Source organism: Pezoporus occidentalis, unplaced genomic scaffold (genome assembly GCF_034315485.1).
Source record: "Pezoporus occidentalis ecotype Australia unplaced genomic scaffold, CSIRO_AGI_Poc_V1 ctg117, whole genome shotgun sequence".
Taxonomy (NCBI): domain Eukaryota; kingdom Metazoa; phylum Chordata; class Aves; order Psittaciformes; family Psittacidae; genus Pezoporus; species Pezoporus occidentalis.
The window spans coordinates 4,303,477-4,327,371 of record NW_026912961.1 but is presented as its reverse complement, the minus strand read 5'-3'; the positions used below and the strand labels follow the sequence as shown (position 1 = coordinate 4,327,371).

Sequence of the window (23,895 nt, the reverse complement as noted above, 5' to 3'; positions counted from 1 at the left end):
CTCTCGACTTCAGCAAACTGAAGTTTACTCCTTTCAATCATTGTAACATTAACATAGACTACAAGAAATCATGTAACAGTCATACACAGCTGTGTAATTTCCTAATCTTAATCCACCTCCTTCCCAGACACCGTTCTCTTTCTTCCCTTTCTTCAGGGAAGGAGGCTGGCCCAGGCAGCCTCCAATCTCTGTTACCATTGGTGCCGCATGTTCAATTTCCCTTAGCTGGCAATGAAGAAGTAGCTATGCACTAGTAAGCAAATCTCTGTGGGCTACAAGAGCTTCAGAGATAATCCAGGCTTCACATGCCATTACACTAAACTAGACTATGTATCCAGCAGAACAAATGCATGTTTAAGGAAGAACAAAAGGTATAATCTAATCTTTTCTTTGAACCAAATTTCCCAGGATTTCTTAATCCTCACAATAGATAATAATCAGATTTCATCATATAAATGCATTCTCTTCATTAAAATTTTAAGTATTGTATTTATTTTGAAAGTCCTAATGGAAAATCTGCTGCTGCTGCAGGATGTCCTGCATGATGCCAGTAACAGTTTATATTCTTGGTGTCATGTGTGTAATAGTAAGTACTATACAAGCAGGAAAGAGAATTAAACACAAGAAAAAGCTTGTTTAAAACTGACAAAATTCACCAGACAACAAGAACTCCATGTTATTGTCTGCTACATTATGCTGTTAGTTGTTAGTGGAAGAAATGGTTCCAGTGCACACACACTCTGCCAAAACAAACTAGTTAAATAGATGCCTCATTCCTGTGAGGTTACTTAGAAAGTGTCTGAATCAGATCTACACCTTACCAAAATTATATAGCATAGCAAGTGAAAGAATAGATGAATTAATTTAGGCTGGTGAAAATCCTCTTTCCTGGGTTTACTGTTTTCAGTAAGGTGATTAAAAAAAAAAAAAAAAGGGAAAAAAAAATGTCTCTAAGGAACATGATTCTCCAACCTCTGTCTCTAGGTCCAAAATCTCTCCTATGAGAAAATAATGTTTTCCCAGGCTCAGAGGACCACACCACTGAATCTAAGGAACCAGGTAACAGTACAGTACTTAACCAGATCATATCCATAACGGTATCACTTACTAGACGCAGTCAATTCCCAGATAGTCTTCATTGAATAATGCCATACGGTCCTTCAATGAGACTCTATGAGCATGTAGGTATCAAAACCATAGCTTCTACAGTGGCTCTGACATTAGCCAAAGCCATTTGCCACTTGGTCCTTGACAATAACTCTGATTTCTCTAATAGGCCAGAACCACATGCTACTGCATGCCTGTCCAACCATCTGCATCCACTTATGACCTTGATATTATCCCTCACCACTGCACAGACTGGTTTAGATTTACATCCCAACAGGTACTTCCACAATGGCAAATTAAATCCCTAAATTAAAGTGATCACTGAATTACATAACACTTGCACACATCTAGTTAACATGTATCATCCTTCCTTCAGGCTTAAGCGTCCCTTATACCATTCTCCACAGCTGCTAATATCAAACACATAGTCATTCAATGCGTTTTAGGTTCAAATTTTTAAGTTGAGACTTAGACTTCGAACCTACAACCACTGCCAAACCTCAAAGAAGCCAGGATCTTGTACAGCGTAACTAAGAAACAGATTAAGAGTTTAATGCTAAGGAACTAAGCAGGAGCCAATCAGCTACTGGTACTGAATCCTTAGTAATTGTAACAGCTGAAAGACCTCAAAGACACTTGTATTATTATGTGAACACTAAAATTAATACTGAGATAGAAGGCATAGTGCAAACTTACAACCTAGCCAAGAAATACAGGTATATTATAAAAGAGAACTGTTTTCCAGGACACTTGGGAAGATTCTCAGAAGACTGTAAGTATACAAAGTAACTATTACAAATTTCTCATAGGACTTCAAAAGATGTCTGTGTCCAGTAACATGCAAATACAGTAACTTGGAATACAGTAATACACACCCATGTGAACTGGCAAAAACTAAACAGGATTTGGGGTCATGAGCTCAATGAAAACCATGATAACCTGAAAACAAAACCACCATTACTGACATATTGACATTTGAACTGAAAAGGGCAAAGCAAGAGAAAACCCACACTCTTCCTCCCACAAAAAAAGTAAAATAACTTGTAGCAAAAATCATCCTTTATACTGTGGCCCCCAGGGAATATAAGCATATATCAAGATGTTTATTATCGCTTTCCTGTGGCTGTTATAATAAACTTAGCACAGCTGGATGAATCTTACCAAATAGACAAAAAGGAGAATAAGTGTTCCCAAAATGCAAAGTTTTAATCCCCCTAAGTAAACGACTGTAACTCAGATCTAGAGGTTACGGTTTGCAGTGAAGAAAAATATAGCCTCCAGACCCACAGAGGCTCTTGGGGTCATATATAACAAGTCCATACCTAACCTTTTCAATGTAATTTATAGATAGCACTTAAGAAACTACTACAAAACCATACTCCAGAGCCAGAAGTAACAGACAAATAGCCAAACAACAACATCAGAGACAAAATATATCTGGTAAAAATTACTTCTGTAGTCATTTCCCAGGGACATAGAAATGGTATCATGGGTGGCCCATCAAAAAAACAGCAGTCACAGGTAGTCAAGAAAAAAAACCTGGATCTGGAGAAGGCTGAGGTTCTTAATGACTTCTTCACCTCAGTCTTCACTGGCAAACGCTCTGACCAAACCACCCAAGTCTTGGAAGGCAGACGCAGGGACCGTGAGAATGAAGACCTTGGGCCCACTGTTGGAGAGGATCTCATTCAAGACCATCTTAAGAACCTGAACGTACACAAGTCCACGGGACCTGATGAAATCCGTCCACGGGTCCTGAAGGAGCTGGCAAATGAAGCTGTGAAGCCGCTGGCCATCATATTTGAGAAATCACGGCAGCCAGGTGAAGTTCCCGATGACTGGAAAAAGGGAAATATAACCCCCACTTTTAAGAAGGGGAAAATGGATGACCCAGGGAATGACAGACCAGTCAGGCTCACCTCTGTGCCTGGCAAAATCGTGGAGCAGATTCTCCTGGAGGGCATGCTAAGGCACATGAAAATCAACAAGGTGCTTGGTGACAGCCAGCATGGCTTCACTAAGGGGAAATCCTGCCTGACCAATTTGGTGGCCTTCTATGATGGGGCTACAGAACTGATGGACAGGGGTAGAGCAGTTGATGTCATCTACCTGGACTTGTGTAAAGCGTTCGACACTGTCCCGCATGACATCCTTGTCTCTAAATTGGAGAGACATCAATTTGATGGATGGACCACTCGGTGCATAAAAAACTGGCTGGATGGCCGCACACAAAGAGTTGTGGTCAATGGCTCAATGTCCAGCTGGAGACCAGTAACGAGTGGTGTCCCTGAGGGATCGGTGTTGGGACCGGTCTTGTTGAACACCTTTGTGGGTGACATGGACAGTGGGATTGAGTGCGCCCTCAGCAAGTTTGTCGATGACACCAAGCTGTGTGGTTCGGTTGATACGCTGGAGGGAAGGAATGCCATCCAGAGGGACCTTGACATGCTTGTGAGGTGGGCTGATGCCAACCTCATGAAGTTTAACCATGCAAAGTGCGAGGTCCTACACCTGGGTTGCAGCAATACCAGGCACAGCTACAGGTTGGGCAGAGAAGAGATTCAGAGCAGCCCTGCAGAGAAGGACTTGGGGGTGCTGGTCGATGAGAAACACGAGACAGCTTCAGTGTGCACTCACAGCCCAGAAAGCCAACCGTATCCTGGGCTGCAGCAAACGGAGTGTGGCCAGCAGGTCGAAGGAGGTGATCCTGCCCCTCTACTCTGTTCTTGTGAGACCTCACTTGGAGTATTGTGTGCAGTTCTGGTGTCCTCAACATAAAAAGGACATGGAAGTGTTGGAACAAGTCCAGAGGAGGGCCATGAGGATGATCAGGGGACTGGAGCACCTCCCGTATGAAGACAGGCTGAAAAGGTTTGGGCTGTTCAGCCTGGAGAAGAGAAGGCTGCGTGGAGACCTCATAGCAGCCTTCCAGTATCTGAAGGGGGCCTGTAAGGATGCTGGGGAGGAACTCTTCATCAGGGACTGTAGTGACAGGACAAGGGGTTATGGGTTAAAACTTAAACAGGGGAAGTTTAGACTGGATATAAGGAGGAAGTTCTTTCCTGTGAGGGTGGTGAGGCACTGGAATGATTTGCCCAGGGAAGTTTTGAATGCTCCATCCCTGGCGGTGTTCAAGGCCAGGTTGGACAGAGCCTTGGGTGACATGGTTTAGTGTGAGGTGTCCCTGCCCATGGCAGGGGGGTTGGTACTAGATGATCTTAAGGTCCTTTCCAACCCTAACTATTCTATGATTCTATAAAATTTGTTCTCAGAAATATCATTCCAATACTGAAATCTAAGGCAGAGGTTTTCTGTGGAGTCTAAGTAACATGTGTTAGAATTACTTCATCTAATCAAAGAAGCCCTCAGAGTGGTTTCTGAGGATTTCTCAGTGATCTCTCTCACCTTTTGAACAATTCTTGTATTAAATATTTGTAATACATAAGCATTAAAAAAATATTTCCACACAGCTCCCTAGACTGCACATGTGAACACAGGTTCACATGAGTTTTACAAAACAAAAACTGATAAAATATGCACTTTATTCCAGCATATAGCCACACCATTACTCCTAGTAATGGTGAATTACTAAGTAAAACAGATAATAGGGATTGAACTCTAAGTCCAAAGTATATTCAGCACAGTGAAGCCATTCAACTGCTTTAACACATGCCACATACACACTTTGACAAATCATGCAGTTAGGATAAAATTTATTTACTGATCTCCTTGAGAATGGCCCTAATGAAAACTGTCAAATGATCAAAACTACAGTCTGATTACAGCAAGTTTAGTAGCAGAAAAATGCTGAGCTTCAAAATGCCCAGTAGCTCCTCCAGAAAACATTTAAAAACCAGACTCACACGACAGCATACTTGGTCATCTACAGAGTATTTTCCTCAGAAAGTGATAAGAGTGCCCTAATCTGTTCAAAGGAGCCACATACTAGTTCTTTACGCTAGATCGCAATAGGATCAATACATCATCTCTGTATCTTATCTGGTTTCTTAGGTCATGATTCAGAAACATCTGAATTAAGGCTTGAAGAATGCCAGTGAAATACTGTACCACCCTTCCCTTGCCATTATCATGATGCTTCTATCAATCCAGAAATACTTTTTGCATTTAATGTGTGTCTCTCTACCTCAGATACAAGCTCTAAAGTGTGAAATACTTCACATATACGATTTGCAATAAAAAGACTGCAAGTACTAAGCAGGTTCCTCTGTTTTGTCTGCATTTCACAGGGTGCCAGCTGTTTCTCCACATAGCCAAATATAAAACACAAGTAACATGCAATCCCCAAAAAGATCCTTTGTTTATCATTAAACTGAGATTTGCAAATGTCCAGGTATTAAAGACAATCAGCTGATCAGAACTGCAGAATTTGAAGTGTGAGGGATTAAAAATTAAACATTGTTACAGACTGCACTGATAAAATACAATAATAAAACTAAGACATAATACTGCAAAATAAAACAATCTCAAAGTTAAAACTAAAATTTTCTACTCCTACAGATTATAAGTACATCTCATTAAAAGAAATTCCTGACGCATTAAGTTTAAAAGTACTAAAAAGCATCAAGTGCAACAAGACTATTTAATGTTACAATTAAAAACAACTTTGTAAGAAACTGGTGCCCTTCAAAACATATCCATTTAAAGATGCATTTTTTTTAAAAAAAGCACTCTGAAGTAAAAAAATCTCTCATGTCACCTTAACACCTAAATTCCTCTAGATTAAGACGGCATTATATAGAAGACATATTCTTAAACCTGTCAGAACAGGCTTTAACTCACCTATTTTTGAGTTTCAGCATGTAAACAGTTTGAAAACAAGAACGGAAGTTTGAAATCTCTCTGTGTCATGCAGTAACAGAATGGTAGGGTGCTCTAGTCTAAAGGAACTACCGTCTTTTCCATGGGAAATTATGATCAATTTAATTTCAGGGACAGACTGCCAGTGCTCAAGTCAGTTCATAATTCTAAGCAAGACATTCTCTCCCTATCTTCTTTCTCTTGGCAATAAGAACATCCTATAAACCTAATTATACAGAAAGAGTAGTTTTCAACTGAGAATCCTGTATGCACAGAGATCTGAATAAATCTTACCAAAGATTCCAATTTTTCTCATAACTACAGGCTTGGCCTGATAAAATTGCAGGCTCATCAGAACTAGAGTAAAATGGATTTGAAAGAAATGAATCACAGAATCACAGAATCATTAGAATCCTGAGTTTTATTTAAAATACAGTCACCACTACTATGCAGAAGAGACCATGTTCAGACAGCAAAGCCTACTACCTGCAGCCACCAAAAAAAAAATAAAAATGCAGCAATTAATTTTCAAGCAAAGATTGTTTTCCTATTTACAGTTCAAAATGCTATCTAGAGAAAGTTAATCATCCCTGTGTTATTATATATGATGAGTCTATTAGCTATGAATGTTAGAAGAAATGTACAAAGTAGTGATTATTCAATCAACTGGAAAAAGATTTGGTTTCAAAAGGACATTTGAGAAAACAGAAGCAAATCACGGCTAATGAGGCTGGCCTTTACGTCTTGTTTTTTGTTTAAAAGCATGTATATTTAATTTGCACTGAGTTAAAGAAGCATCAAATTTAATTTTCCTACAACAAAACTGAAAAGAAACAAGATACTAAGCACATTAACAAATTTTGTTCCTTTTTCCTCTTTTTTTGGACAAAACCCCATGTCTTGAAACACAAATATTGCTGTGCTAAGCAATTATCCATAGATTGGAAATGAGTACATAATTATCTTTTTTTCACACTGCTTTTGATACTTGCTTTAAGTGCATATGTTTTAAGTGGAAAATGTTCCTTCTCTGTGCTGTCTTCAACTCATGTATCAGTGAAGAATTTGCAGGCAGAAGTGACTGAAAAAATAATTTCAAAGTTTCCTGTGCTGCAACCGTAACTCTGGGTTAATTATACAGCAGTGGAAAGTGGAATGTCCAAGAAACTGTAATACCATTCTATGCTTCTGATTTAAAGAACCTGAATTTTACAGATTTTTCATAATAGGCTGCCATATGTTGGAACATTACTTTTTCAGCTATACCTTACAGCTCTTCTAGCACTGATATTGCAGTGCTGCTTTTCATAGGAACTGATGGAAGACTCCACAGGACATAGTATTTCAGAAAAACAAAAGCAGATTACTGTCCCTATTTAAGAAAGAAACAAGAGATCCAGTCAACAGTCAAATGTCAAACTATGTATCTGAGTAGTAGAAAAGGGCCAGGTAGAAAACCACACTCTGCTAGACATACAGAGAAGTTAGCTTACTCTTTCAAGAAACACTGCAAATGAAGTTGTATCTACAAAATCTTCATCTAAATTTACATAGAATTTTATACACCAACAGATGTGAGGCAAAGCATAACTACAGAAAATCATCAAGATACAAGACAGCTCAAAGGCCACTTAATGCACAGTTTAAAACATAACAAAAAAAAAAAATTGCAAGCTACTGCTAAATTTCAGCATTTAAGTATGATAGAGAATGGAAATTTCAGTGATAAGAGTTACTAATACAAACCGATTTTTCACTTTTTCTTTTTTTTTTTTTATTGGTCATCTGCTCAGCAAAGAAATAAAAATCTTCAGGGGTCTTTAAACCACAGGGTAAATGAATTTACTAAGTGAAAATAGGAAAGTACTAGGGTAAAACAGATTAGTAGTTACCTGCTATTTACCAGTAATTTCTTTCCTGAGATTTTCTATACACTTTATCGTAATCAGATTCTAACTTTTGAATGAAATTTTATTTACTTGAATCAAATTTTAACTTCATTTTAGCATATTTGAAGTAGCAACATGCACAACATTACAAACAGTTATGAGTGAACCCTTCCAAGGAGAAACCCAAAGCATGCTTTGAGTAAGCTTTCTCAGTGCCCAGGCTAATAAACAACTGAGCTAATAAGAGTCTTCAGGATGCTGCAGCAAGTTGATCGCCTCTTCCAAAACAAGCCCAGAAGTAACTCTTAAATGCACTGAGGTGGAAAATATTCACATACATTTGTAAAGTACTTCAATTAGTGATACTTGGTGCCTGACCCAAAACAATATAAAAAAATCTTTCCAGAATTTTCTCCTTCCATGACACTGATCCAAAAACTTACTTTGCAAAGGCAGCTAGCTGCAACAGCTTTTAAATGAAGTTCAAAGGACCTTTATTATTTAAAAAAAAAAAAGAAACCCAAAGATCAACATGCAAATACATTAAATCAAACCGAAGCCAGAGAAAAGTAACATAGCTGAGATAAGCTTCCAATATGCTGGATGATACAACATGCATTCTGCATGCAAAAAAAAAGATATGTCCACATCTTCTGGAAAACAAATTCCGAATTAGATCTGATTTTGATGTTTGCAAATGAAGCTGCAGGCTTAGATGACTATCCAAATTAAAGAGATTAAATTAAACACAGTACACTTACAACATGAGGAAGTGGCAAAATAGATCTCAAGGGCCTTGAAGATACATTTGAAGCAAACAGTTCTTGAGGCAATAATTCGTACACTGCTACTCATAAAAAAATATCTAACTTGTTTTCCTCAGTGGAAGAACTGTTAGACCTAGAACTGTTTAGAAAAAAGTAAAAACATAACAACTAGAGCTTGTATTTAGTATTTTACTGCATAACATAGAGCTGAACTATTTCCCAGGGCAGGGGTAATGGGGTTAAAACTTAAACAGGGGAAGTTTAGACTGGATATAAGGAGGAAATTCTTTCCTGTTAGGGTGGTGAGGCACTGGAATGGGTTGCCCAGGGAGGTTGTGAATGCTCCATCCCTGGCAGTGTTCAAGACCAGGCTGGACGGGGCCTTGGGTCATACGATTTAGCGTGACATGTCCCTGTCTATGGCAGGGGGGTTGGAACTTGATGACCTTAAGGTCCTTTCCAACCCTAACTTTCTGTGATTCTATGATTCTTTCCTACAGGAGTGCCCCTTCAGAAGCATTTTTTTGTTCAAACTGACCATTGGTTGACCACAAACCAAGAAGGAACAAAATTAATAGTGGCTTTCTATCATTTTCCCATTCAAGTGGAAGCCAAGCAGTAATCTGTCATGGATCAGCACTTACTAGACATAAAATCAACATCTATTACTTGAAGATGTTTTCTGCTTATGCAGTGGGGAAAAAAAGTGACCTGGTAACACACAGAATCATAGCATAGTTAGGGTTGGAAAGGACCTTAAGATCATCAAGTTCCACCCCCCCTGCCATGGGCAGGGACTCCTCACACTAAATCATCTCACCCAAGGCTCTGTCAAACCTGGTCTTGAGCACTGTCAAGGATGGAGCATTCACAACCTCCCTGGGCAAATCATTCCAGTGCCTCACCACCCTCACAGGAAAGAGTTTCCTCCTTATATCCAATCTAAACTTCCCCTGTTTAAGTTTTTAACCAGCTACCCCTTGTCCTATCACTATAGTCCCTAATGAAGAGTCCCTCTCCAGCATCCTTACAGGCCCCCTTCAGATACTGGAAGGCTGCTATGAGGTCTCCACGCAGCCTTCTCCTCTCCAGGCTGAACAGCCCCAACTTTCTCAGCCTATCTTCATACGGGAGGTGCTCCAGTCCCCTGATCATCCTCGTGGCCCTCCTCTGGACTTGTTCCAACAGTTCCCATGTCCTTTTTATGTTGAGGACACCAGAACTGCACACAATACTCCAGGTGAGGTCTCACAAGAACAGAGTGGAAGGGCAGGATCACCTCCTTTGACCTCCTGGTCACGCTCCTTTTGATGCGGCCCAGGATAGCGTTGGCTTTCTGGGCTGTGAGCACACACTGCCTGCTCACGTTCATTTTCTCATTGACCAACACCCCCAAGTCCTTCTCCGCAGGGCTGCTCTGAATCTCTTCTCTGCCCAACCTGTAGCTGTGCATGGGATTGCTGCAACCCAGGTGTAGGACCTTGCACTTGGCACGGTTAAACTTCATGAGGCTGGCATCAGCCCACCTCACAAGTGTGTCAAGGTCCCTCTGGATGGCATTCCTTCCCTCCAGTGTATCAACTGAACCAGGTTTTTGAGAATTTTTTGGATTTTTTTAACAGGAAACGTGTGTTTAATCATAGCTATGAATCAATAAAGATATGTTACAGCAACCCGTAAGAAAGGAAAATAAAGGTATGGCACACAGCAGTCCTTGCTTCTTTGAGTGCTTTCATTCACACTAAATTGCTGTGGAGGAAAAAAGAGAAGGTAGCCAGCTAGATATATTTATGAATATTACACAGATCATTAAAAAACAGCAGGTCATCATTTTATCTGATCTAGTTAAACGATATGAGCAAACTGTGATTTTGATATTACAGAGCAATTTATTAATCTAAATGAACAGTCAAGCAGGTCGTTCACTTGGGAAAGGTCGTAGATAAGACTATGAATCATACCAAATTAGATAAAATGAATGTATGTGCTATTCCGTTTGCTTTGTGCAAGCGAAACAATTTATTGCTTAGTTCACCCAGCCACAGCTGCTCAGAGAGAAATTCAGCCAAGAGTTAGTCTTTGGTTTTAGGATGCAGTTCTTCAGAATTTCAAAAATCAAAGCTTGTGATGCATAAGCTCCCAAGTTCATTTATATGAGCTCAGTGGCCAGTACTTCATACATGGTGTTCCTGCATAATGAGGGAACTCTGGAATTCGAGTACTTATTTTAAGCTAGTCCTTCTAGTTCTGTTTCAAAGCGGAAAGATACTACTCAATGTACTTCTTTCCACTAGTATTAGGCAAAAAACGTAACTTATACAAAGAAAAATGAAACAAATATGGTGGAACAAAGTAATTTACAAAGAAAAACGAAGCAAATATGGTGGAACAAAGTAATCCAAAGGCAATCCTAACAAGAATCACTTAGCAAGTAACAGAAGATGAACAACATAAAAATAAAATCATTCATTTCTTCTTTCTTTCTCTTTTGGAAGAGTAAAGATGACTACATTATGCTACCCACTAATCTCCCTTTTAAGTAAAACAATCACTTCAGATAATTCTAATTCTGCCTTGCCTACTATGCTATTATTTCCCCAGGTTGGGCACTGATTCTAGGATCTTCATCAGGGACTGTAATGATAGGACAAGACGTGATGAGTTTAAACATAAAAAGGAGATGTTCAGGTTGGATATAAGGAAGAATATATGTCTGACAAAGGCAGGCAGACAGCTTGGAGGAAGGCTGCAGAAAAGCAAGCAATCACTATCAGATATACCCTCATGACTTAGAATATAAGCACTCCTCTAGCACACACATCCCAGAAAGATAAACCAAGAGCCACAGCTGCCAGTTAACAGTGAGGAGCTGAAAAACTGCAGCATTTTTTATCTGCTCTGTATTTGCAGTGAGTTATGGAGCTGCACAGGCTAAGATGTCTTGACAGTGCCCTCCAACACTTAGATGGCTCAGGTACAGTCACACTGACTAACTCAGCTCTGTCTGAGCCCTTAAGGTTTTCACCAGCCTTTCATTCACCACAGTCAGATCTGCTTACTGACAGTATGAAAATGATGCATAAAACCCACATTCAAAAAAAAAAAAAAAAAAATCGAAGAATAAAGTGTTTCTGGCAATTACAAGACCTACAGCAGAAAACTGACAAACCATGCAAAGCCATTAGTGTGCTGAGAAAAAAAATCCTGTTCACTCTAAATGCTCAGTCTTGGCTCTTCGAGCTTACTATTAAATCAAAAAATGCTTATTTTCATAATAATAATAATACAGTCTTCTGTTTTAGATTAACTGAGACAAATCTACTAAGGACATCAGTAAGACAGACTCTACCATCACTAAACTTACATGGATGTATTTCCTTTCTCTGTATCTTTCTGACTTGTGCAAATGTGTATCAGTTTCATCACAGACAGGTTTCTTACTCAGATATAATAAACTGCGTTTTAGAACAACCCTGAATGTCAGCCCGTCCACTGCCTTCAAAAAATTAAAGTGAGCTGACACATCTAAAACTTTCCCATTCTCAGAAAGATTGACTTCTGTTTCCTGGAGAAATGTAATGACTTCAAGGAAACAAAAGGTTGAAAGAGATGTCTTGCTACCACAATGAATGCCAGAGAACACTTCATCTACTTGTATGGAAATTCCTGGTTTAACACAGTGCTTCTGTCCCCAGGTGAAAACGTAAAACTGGACTGTTTCATACTAAATTATGGCTGAGAATGTTCAGAAACTCACTCTTTTTTTGGCACAGTTAGGAAGACAGATCTTACAGAAGGACGCCCATCACGTATTTCAGACCATGGTCCAATTCTCAGAATCAGATGAGCCTTCACGGGACTTCCTGCTGTAGTGAGCAGCCAATCAAAATCCATGTTTGTGCTTACTCCCTCTCTAAACACAGGACACTTCTCTGAGAAATGCAAAAAAGCAGTGCTGGTCAATTCTTTGCTATCTTAGAAACTCCAAAGCACATGAGAGCATTTCATGGCTCAGTCTCGTAGCTTCATGATTTCTTCTGTTAACCTTATGTTTTAGATGGGAAAATTGATAAGTGACTACAGCATCCCATGCATAACAGCAAACCTTTCAGTAAAGCCTCAACCTGTTTTCTGCTCTGTTTTCTTGACAAAGCATGGCCTAAAACTGAAGGGGGAAAAAAAAAAAAGTTCATAGACAACCCACATGAACCCTTCCAGGTGATTAATATTAAATAAAGGGCTACGACAGCAAGTCTATCAAATATGCATCCTTATTACATATACATCCAAATCTGTCATGGTCTTGTCTGGCTGGAGATCTTCCTACTTCCCATCAGGAGTCAATGTACTGACAGCCTACCATTTTCATGTTAATTCTTAAAACTGCTGCCTCTCAAGGGCTGTTTATCCATGCGCTCTCCTCACCATAACCACAGATTTCTATGCAGGTAATAGGCAAAGATGGTAGCAACCAGACACAAGGCACTGAAGGCAAGTCAGTATTAGTGGGTTTCATTTTCTTTTTTTTAACCAGTTTCATGTTGAAATCACTTTTTAATTCAACACTGAGAGCAGCCGGTTCAGCCTTGGTTCGTGATCTACAGTTTTGTTCAGTCTTCCTAAAAACTTACGTATGTGAAGCCTGGCCAGTTATTCGGTGAGTTACACTATGTAGGCTGCTACATCTTGACCTGACTGAAGCAGAGATGAAAGCAGAGTAAGCAAGGGAGTGTAAACACCAGGACAGGGTAGCACTGGAGACACAGACTTCTCCTCTGGCACTGGTTACAGCAAGAGATGCTGCTCCCACACTGGGAGCTTTGATTCCTGGGAGCTTCTGCATCGAGCTGTTTTTCTGTTTGTCAGAGAAAAATAAAACTCTCCTAGACTGAGGCTACTTCACCTTAGTTTAAGATTTTGTATTTGATGGGTCTAAGTGTCTTGGTTTCTTTCAGACGCTCCTGGGGGCTTCTTTTCCCCTGCCTTTATCTGAGCAGCAAGAACTCTAATGGAGGCTTGTTTGCGTCTGCATGGAGCAGCAACAGCTCGAGAGGCTGAAAGCCGCCAGCTTCATCTGCGCTGGAGCTCTCACCAAAGCATCCGCCAAGCTGAACTACGACCAGCGGAACCGCACTCACGGAGAAAGTCAAGTGGTTGACGCAGGCAGCGGTGCCTCGGGAGCGATGCTCCCAACAGTGGCGCCAGCAGGCTGCTGCTGCCTCTCGCTGCGCTTACCGCGAGGCCCTGACACGCGTAAGGCAGGCGAGGCGCGCAAATCCTGTTACTGACCTTGCAGCTCTATTTCCCTTGTTACTTCTTACCACGGCATTCCCGTACACAGCACCGCGACGTCCCCACAGCGCCCGCTCTGGTCTGGGTTGGGTTGGGTTAGGTTAGGTTTGGTTTGTCTCTAAGGAAAACCACCTGTGTACCAACCCTGCGCGCACCGGGCAGCGGCACCCGCCGTTCCCGCCCCAGCCCTGCCGCGCGGGGGCAACTTGAAAGCAGCCCTGCCTGCACCGGCACAGACCCCCGCACTAGCAGAACCCCCACGGGAACAGGTATTCCTGCCTGGCGCGGGCAGGACGCGCAGGGCCGTGCCGGGGCGATGCGGGTGACGGCAGCCCGCACTCACCCAGCAGCAGCAGCTTCAGCTCCCGGCGGACGTTCCGCTTGCCTGGGCGCAGCTGCCGCTCGGTTTCAGCGCTGATGCTCTGCGACTCCTTCTCCTCTTCAGAGAAGAAACAGCCGGCCATTGTCCCCCGACTCCGCCACCGCAGGGGAGCGGCGGAAAGCCAAGCCGCGCCGCGCCGCCCCACCGCGGAGAGGGGCCCCGGGTCGCGACGGGCACGTGGTTAATGTTTGCGGGCGCGGCCGGGCCCCTGCTCTGGCTGGGCGGGACCGATCCTCCCGCCGCGCAGGGAGCTGGGGTTGGAGAGACGCCTGGCAGGCGGGCCCCGGGCAGGGGGAGAGGGACACCCGGCGGGCGGCGGCGCGTCGGGGCTAACGGGAGCCGGCTGCGTAAAAACAGAACAGAAAACCCTCATAGACACTGAAAAGCCCCCAGAATAAAACCATCACCCGCAACCCCGCACACACCCGTTGGAGGAAGTCAGGAGGCGAGAGGGGCTACCTGAGAGGTTAAGTATCGTAAAACGCTGCATCTGGGGCTTGCTTTGTCTTTCCCCACCCGACATCCCAACAAGGATGGAAGCATGAAAAGGATGGGACATGCCTGCGGATGGCATTAGCTGGTTTTCATTTTAGAGGGCTTTTTGGAATTAGCTGTATTTCACTCATTGCTTGCATGGTTGAATCTAGCATTTAACTGCTTTGTGTTTTGTAAGGAACACAGTCATGGAAAGTCGCATTACGTCATGCCTGCAGTAGGAAAACTAGGGTCCTTCGGAGAAGCTACAAAGTAAGGCTGCTTCAGGTGCCCTGTGGAACTAGAAGAACTTTAAGGTCACTTCCCACCCAATGGTTTCCAATGTCCTGGAAGCCTGCCATATCTCATGGTTAAGCCAATGGCTGCTTTGCAGCTGTTGCCTGCTGCAAGTATTTCAAGGTCTCTGGTAATACAGGTATATAGAAATTAAGTGTTGTTATTATAAAAAGGCATGTTTGCTATTCATTGATATTAAAAGCACTGACGTATTACAGAACAACTATTACCATCCTCTGAGGACACAACTGAAAGCAAGGTGCTTGACTCAGTAGCGCTGAAGAGCTACATGGGCACTTGTACTAAAATTCCAAATTAGCTCCAGGGTGGATGAGGTAGGAACTCCTTTCAGGACAGAGATCCTACAGCTGGAAAAAAAAAAAAAAAGGTGTGGGTTTGTTTTTTTTTTCAGTTCCGCCCCTTCTTTTCTCTGTGCAGAATCATCTTCACAGCTGTTTCAGGAGGCATCTGCTAATGTAACCCTACATCGTACTCCATGTCCCAGAGTTTGAGACTCATTACAAATTTTCAAACTTACAAGTTTTCAAAATGGTATTTATGACTTTCTAACTCTACTGAAATTCTGCAAAATCAGCACATGGTTTTGAAATCTCTTTTTGAGCTCATTTCAGTTGTAGAAAACCTTTTTATTGGTGGAATGGTTCTTTTTGGGGGGTTGTTTTTTTGGGGGGGAGGTTTGTGGTTGATTTGTGGTTTGGTTATTTTTCAGGGGAGGACAAAGGAACACTTACTGTGCAGGAGCTAGATCATCAGGTTTATAATGACACTGTGTATGCATTAAGAATCAAACTATTAAAGTTTTTCTTGTCTCAGCCTTCCTTTCTCTGTGCCTGTGTTCAAAGTTTCCTTGGAGTTCACTCTGTCATCCCGATATAATTTTTTTCTAAAGAAAACAAACCATGGAATGATACTTGAACTTCTGAACTTGCAGAGTTTCAAATGCATTTAATACCAAGCAACCTTTTGACTCAAAGTTTATGCTACAGTGATAGGTGAAACCATAAGACAATAGCAAGATAAGCAAATGTTTATTTAAAAACCATAAGTGGTTGTTTTGTTGATTTCTTCCCCATAGGCAGATGCATGTGAATTTTCTAAAATCAGAGCTTAGTATTTCCAGTCCATGGAAAACAGTTGTCTCCACCTTTACCAATTAAATCTCAAGAGCAATTATAAAGGAGTTGCTTCATAATTTGAAAGCTAAATATTTTTGTACTTTTTAGTGATAATAACTTTTTAGAATACCTTACTGACATAAGAAAGTATGCAGGCAGGTTTCAAAGGAGTCAGGATCGTCTGAGTTTGCTGATCCTGCAGTTTCATACAAATGTGGCTGTTCTGTGAATAGTTTTATTAACTGCTAATGCAAGTAAATATTTGCCTTGTCTAATAGTATTTGATTTCCAGTACATACAGTTTGAGATAAGTATCAGAATCGTTTTGTTGGTTTTTTTTTGTGAACGACAGAAAGGTGTACACAGCAGTACAATTCCCACTACCCTAACAACTTTGAAAATTCACATCATATCTGTTCATACATTAGGGTTGGCTCTCCAAGGGAAAAAAATCAAAAGTCCAAATTTATTCTTACTGTATATCTCTAATCTTTATTAGCATTATTCAAAAGCAGAAAAAAGCACCAACAGATGCTTATTTTTCCTCCATGGTTCTGCAGGAGTACATCAGCTCACTTAAGAAGGATCAATAAAAAGTGCTTTTTCAATGGAGGAGAGCCCCAATTCCCTCCTCAGTGATTCTGTAACCACAACAACAACAACAAAACATCATAATGCAGCAGCCAAAGGAAGGGAGAGGAAAAGGGAAGCTACACAGATTCCCATCTCTTATGAGTAGCAGGGTTAGGCTTCTAGATGAGGGTTTTGTGTGCATCACACAGTCGCATTCTAAACAATTTCTCAGTGACTGTGGAGTTCCGTACCTGTACAATTTTTTAACAGGCTGAAGAACTCTTCCCAACATATTACACTGAATTTCATCTATTTCTTCATCTGAGAACAAGTCAATATAATGTAGGCAATCGTTTGGGCAATTTATTCCTGGAACTAACTTTTATGTGGTATGCATAAGCTTTCTTCCAATCACCAATACTATTTCTTCTAGCTTACTTTTTGCTTTCTTGAATAAACCTGCACTGCTTATGGTTTGATTATCCAGCAGCTGAGTAATAGAATTGTGCAGATTATAAGGCTTTCAGTATTTTTTGCTAAGGGCTCCTGAGGGCTTTGTTTATCAAAAATGCTGCTACATCTCTCTTAGTGCAGCTGAAAAGACATAAAACTACTCAAAATACCTTGAAACCACTTTTGTCTGTAGCAGCCTCTAGGCTTTATGAAAAGCTACACTCTAAGGCTGTGCAGAGCATTAAGACCTAATGGTATTTAATTATTAGCTCCCAGCACATTTCCCTTTAACTCTACTGCCTGATTGACATTAACCAGATATGCCCACTTCTGCAGATGCAGGCATATGAGCTCCTAGCGATCTTGAGGAGGCTGCCAAAACCAAAGCAGCTTGTAAAAGGGTGGTGTCTGTATGGTTTTTCTTGAGAGCTGGTTACAATATAAATAACTGTCAGTGGTGAAAATTCTGCCCTCAGCTAAAAAGGTGTATGGTTTCCTAAGAGTAAGTTCGAGATTTTAAAAAATTTGGAGAGATATAAAAATGCCTAGAACTCAAAACATCTGATAGTCTGACATGTCCATATTGCTGAAAAGCAGCTGAAAAGGTTGTGCTTGCATGCAATTGGGAAAAGTTCTAAATCACTCCTTTTTGTTAATTGGGGTAGTTATATTTGACCTCATGGAGGATACTCAGAAGTAATTTTCAGTGACTGTCTTGTAACATCATAAATCAGGTACAGGTACTTCCCTCTTTCTTCTGCTTGTGTGAGAGACACACAAAATCATACACTGCTTTCTTTTCCTTATCACATTTTCATTGTTGTTATGCTTCCTTACAAGTGAACGTCATCTTCAAATCAGGAGGGTACCAACTGAAAAAAAAACAAGAAACAGTGCTCTGTAACAACCAGGAAGAGAGTGGATATTGTGGTTTTAGGCAGGGGTAGGAATCTGGAAAGCACCTGCAGCAGGAGAAACTTTTAGATATTTTGTAATGATATATTTTATTATGTGCTTTACATGGAAGTAGTAGCTTGAATCAAAATGGCAGTAAGTGTAATAAGTTATACAGAAGCAGGGCAGATTATGGTTTAGGAAGAACATGACCAAAACTGTATCAATGTAGGTTCAATGAGGGAAGTAACTTATGTTTTTCTGTTGTTAAAAGTAGTTGTATTTCAATGGTTTACAGTGGCTTTTGGGGTATTGCTGATATGGAGAGAGAACTTCAAGGCAGAAGACTTCATATTTCAGTTTTACTCCTAAACTACATATATGCTTTTCCTTAACTCTTTCTAGCTAAGAATATGTTCTTACCTACTACAGAGCAACAGCAGTGGTAGAAAAGCATTGGAACTTCTGTCATTCACTCAAAAACTATGTAAAAATGAGAAATTGGTGCTTTTTCTGAGCCTTCATAGAGCATGGTTGTTTTAATCTGTGAAAAATGGAAACGGATTTTTATTTGGTAGTGGTTTATATTTGCTTTTCTTAGGATTAAACAACTATGTAGGATACGGAGATTCAAAGAGAAACAGACCCCAAATGTTACGCATATTTCAAAATTGGGAGATTAAAATAAACTCAGTTTTGCACTAACAGTCATGTGTGGCTTTCTCTTTAGGGTGGGTGGTTGAGTTCCTGTTTGTTTTGTTATTTTACACAGTGATAAAGTTTCCAGCTAACTTGTTTATTTTCTTTGCCAAGCTGTGTACTTTGTGCATGTCATTGCTCAGTAACTCACAGTAGCTGCACTCCTTAAAAGGAATAGATCCAGAGAAACTTTCTTACTGGCCCAAACAAGTTTGATAGGTTCAATGACCGCAAATACTGGTGCAGTGAAAAATATCCCAGAGTCAACCACCTTCCAAGTACACATTATTTAATATACTCTTACCCTTCAACGGAAAAGTCTGGACTAAAGGATGCTAATATAAGTGGCAGCTAGAAAGTGAACAAGCTATTGGATAAAAATCACAAACTAGTCTAATTCTCAAAAGACAAAACTGATCCTTGCAGTAGGAATACTTTGAGAACAACCAGTAGCAGGGGTAGCTCAGGTTTCTTTCTAACAGGCGTCTGAGACTTATCATAGCCAAGTTTTGCTAGTTTAATTGCGTGGTAGGCTAATCTCAGTCTTTTCAGTGTGATGTTACCCATTGTACTAATACTGCTTACAACCAAAACCCGATGAGAATAAAACTCCTGAGGGAAATAAAAAAGACATTAAGCAAAATAAGCAAATGAGGTAGCAAAGGGATTTTCAGATTGTTGTTTATGTAAGAGGAAGGGTAAGAGAAAAACTCCTCTCTTAAATTGTAAAGATTTGGCCACATAGTAGAATTTTCCTAACTCCACATGTGTGCTGCTGTTAAGATTTGCTAGTATTGTTTTGTAAAGTCTTACGGTGTGTAGGATTAAAGGAGCTAATGCACATTTAACTACAAGCCTGCATTCCTATTTTATAAGGAAAGAAATCCCATATTTTTACAATTAAAACTACTAGATAGAACTAATACTAAATAGAATTAATGTTACATAAATGTTTCATTATCTGTGGAAGATTTAAACCCACTATCTCTTGCTACGGTGATGAGGCCTAACAGCAGTCTTTAAATTCTGTCATGTTCAAGTATTTTACGGTGCTGATAAAAACATATTAAATAACCACAGCTTTAAAGAGAGACTTAGAAATATATTGAATTAAAAGATGTTTTGGAAAAAAATATATGTGCCTGTTGCTGCTGTATACACTGAAGTTTTGCATTTTTGTATTATCTAACCATAACCCTAAACTTCACTTAAAATAATGCATTATTTCCCAGAAAAGTCTGTTCAGATGGACTGTTTTTACTCCCCGTCCTCCACAACCCCTATCTGAAAGGCAAGACAACCAGTGAATCCATTTTGACTGGGTCACACTGCAACTGTGGCAGAGCTGGAAGAGGCAGCACTTCTTGTGCTGTTCAGTTTGTCATAAAGCATGTAGGAACATTCAGGTTTTGAATGTTTTTGAAAATTTATCAGGTGTTTACTTGTGCTGTCTGATGTCCGTGTTTAATTAATCAAACTACAGCTGACGGTAGCACAACAGCAGAACTGTAATGATCTTCTGGTATTTCTTTTAGAGTTCATGCTTTATTAAAATTTTACCTCAAATAAAACAAGACCTCCTCAGAAGTTTTGGCTGCAAGTTATCTGGGCCTGTTTTAATTCCTGCTCAGTATTATTAACAATTATCCCTAGTTACTAATGGGTTAGAAATACTTAATCACACCCATGTGGCAGCAGCTCACAATGTTCTCTTTAGGCATATAGCAGATGATAGCATCTGATATGCCTGCTGCATAATTTCTTCATCCTTGTGTTTTACCATTTGATTTAAAACCACAAAGGGCCTCTAATATTGCTAATATACTTTAATGTACTGTAAAACATTTGCCTTTTTAGCATCACTTATCCTAAGAGCTTTCCCTTCCCTTTGCTATTAAGTCAAGATGAACCTTTAGCCCAATCTGTGTTGTTATGGAATGTCTTTTTCTTGATGTAATACATTTAAAATTGTGTTTTTTCTTTGCAGTACTCTGTGCTTATTTTTATTCCATACGTCACTCCTAATATTTCCTAGCTTTGGTCAAGTGGCACATTTGAAGTATCAGGTACATAGATTAATTCCAGGAACTCTTTTGACTATAATAAATGCAGGGACCTGGGGTTGTTTATTATAGAGAAGAGAAGGCTCAGGAGGGACCTTATCACTCTCTACAACTACCTGAAAGGAGGTTGTAGTGAGGGGGGGTTGGTCTTTTCTCCCAGACAACAAGTGACAGGACAAGAAGTAACAGCCTCAAGTTGTGCCAGGGGAGGTTTAGATTGGATATTGGGAAAATTTATTCACCAAAAGGGTTGTCAAGCATTAAAACAGGCTGCCCAGGGAAGTGGTTTGAGTGACCATCCCTGCATGTACTTTAAAAAATATAGTATCTATGCCCACTGAATGAAAACCACATAAAATATTGGGAAAAGGGTTGAAATCCTGCCTTTAGCATGTGAGTTACATAGAAAGTGGTAAGCATGAATTAATGTGGTTGACATTAGTAAGATGAAAGGGAAAGGCCTAGAGCTTGCAATACAGTTCAATAGCTGTAAACAGATCTTTTCAAAGGTGAATGCTGCCTTTTATAAATACACAGCCTGCTCTCTAAAAGACCATTGATGAATTTAAGATCAGACATTCACCATGTGGAGATCTGCAAACCAGGCAGTGGACATAGAGCAGATAATTGTTTACCCATTTGAATTATCGCAAGACTGAGAAACATTAATGAAGACAGGCTTTTGGATTCCTTTAGCTGAAACAAGTGAAGAAAAATAATCTGGGAAATTAGTAACAAAGTTTCTCAAAATATTTGAAGTAAATATTCAAGAAGAATTAAACATGATATGTCCAAAAAAGTCTGCCTTAAAAAATTAAAATAGACACATAGAAGTTACTAAAATATACATTGATTATTTTGTGTGGAAAATGTTAGGGCTTCTGATAATGTCAGCAGCAATGCCAACTCCTGTCCTTGTTGGTTTATTCTGGGAGGAAAATAACTGAAATCCTCTAGTGGAAAAAAAAAAAAAAATCAGCTGATTATCAAAAGTTACAAAAAATGGTTTTTGCTTAAGGGCACAAAGCCCACTGCTCAGTAGACTTTATCATCGTCAAGCTCCTGTTAATGAACTCCACAGCTCGGTTTGTAGGTCTGCTATCATGAATATCATTAATGCAATTCTGGTCTTAGCCTGGGTTTGACTAAAAGGGATCTGAAAGGGGAACACTAATTTTAATGCACAAGCATGGAGGAATGAGGCCTTTCTCCTATAATATTGCATGTAAAATATTTGAACCATGCCATTTTAGAATTACTGCTACTGTTTTGTTTCTCTTGCGTTGACCTACCACTTCTAAAGTTAACACCTATTCCTACTATTAAATTATCATAGAATTGCAGAACCATAGAATGGTTTGGGTTGGAAGGGACCTTACAGATCATCCAATTCCAACCCCCTGCCATGAGTAGGGACAGCTTCCACTAGACCAGGCTGCTCAAAGCCCTGTCCAACCTGGCCTTGAACACTCCAAGAGATAGGGTATCCACATCTCTGGGCAACCTGTGCCAGCACCTCACCACCCTCACAGTAAAGAACTTCTTCTTAATTTCTGATCTGTATCAAGCGTCTTTAATTTTAAACCTGTTACCACTCATCCTCTTGCTACACTCACTGGTAAATGGCATTCCTAATTTTTCCCGTAGGCCCCCTTTAGTTACTGGAAGACTTCTACAGTGTGGAGGCAGTGTCCTCACAGGAGAATGCATAATTGGTACATAAACTCTGGATAATCCTGAAAGATACAGCAAGGCCATGAGAGGCCCAAAGAAGCTTAAGCAAGCAAGATAAGAAAAAGCTGGAATTCACTGAGTTAATGAGAACTGTGGACTGTTGGCAAGCTTTCGAGGTCAAGTTCTCACACCTGTGGTTAACCAATTATCTGTTAGTCACTAAGGGTCTTCAAGACATGTATCCAATCATAATATGCCAAATCACTGTAACTGCATGTAAGAAATAGTATATAAGGAGTTAAGGCTTTGTAATAAATTTGGCAATCGCTTGATCACATTGATCGTGTACTGCATTGTTCGTGACTCCCGCGTCAACACTACAGGGTGTCTCTGGAGCCTTCTTCAGGCTGAATAAGCACAACACTCTCAGCCTTTCTCCATAGGAGAGATGCTCCAGCCCCCTAATCATCTTCATGGCCCTCCTCTGGACCAACTCCAACAAGTCTGTGCCCTTCTTGTGTTGAGGCCCAGAGCTGAACCCTCTACTGCAGTTGGGGTCACACAAGAGTGGACTAGAGGGGGAGAATTACCTCTCTCAGCCTGCTGGTCACACTCCTTTTGATGCAGCTCAGGATACAGCTGGCTTTCTGAAATTATTTTTTTAGTGTAAACTAAGTAGAACTTATAAAAATCATGGCCTTATATGCAAAAGTGATTTTTTATTTTCCCTGTTCCTTGGCAGGAATGTATTAAATTCAGCTGTAATCAAGTCTGTCACTTCTGTTCAGAACTGTAGTCTTTCCGTTTCTGGAAATACTTCATTCCAGCACACCTTTCACTCTGTTCCAACAGCAATCTTAATATCTATAGTCAACAAATCAAACCATTGTGAATGCAGCTTATGGCATGTTCCCAGGACCTGCGTCCATGCTCCTGACTCATTCTGATTTTGCAAGAACCGCTTTCCGCTACTTTCAGTAGGCAAAATACATTGACGTGGTGGCATTCAGAAACTTGAGATTTATTTAAAAAGGATTGAAAGAATTGAGGCAGATAGATGATCAGAAGACATTTCCAGGTCTGACAGAGAACTCAATAGTGATTGAAGAGGTCAGAATGAGACACAGATATATGAAAAGTCTAAGGTGGTAAAACATTTTCCCACAGTATTTATTAGAGCTGCACAAAGCTTGGGATGTCATTTTGGTGTGTCGGTGCTAGAACTAGGAAGCCACTGGCACTCTGCCTATATTTTACATAATGAACTTTCCTGTGAGACTCATTTATTCTCATACCTCTGTCCCTTATCATTCGCTGACACATTTCCTCGTGAGTGTGACTTTTCAAGTACTGCAGATAAACTAAATACACTTGTGA

At 40.3% G+C, this 23,895-nt stretch overlaps 1 protein-coding gene across 1 annotated transcript in view; it reads right to left on the bottom strand.

Moving 5' to 3' along the window:
• Positions 1-14,337, bottom strand: part of LOC134175238 (guanine nucleotide-binding protein subunit alpha-14-like) — an 85,455-nt gene extending 71,118 nt beyond the window's left edge. The window contains exon 1 of the mRNA XM_062640934.1: positions 14,217-14,337. Coding sequence (XP_062496918.1) covers positions 14,217-14,337 — 121 coding nt within the window. The remainder of the gene's footprint in view (positions 1-14,216) is intronic.
• Between the last annotated feature and the right edge of the window lie 9,558 nt (positions 14,338-23,895).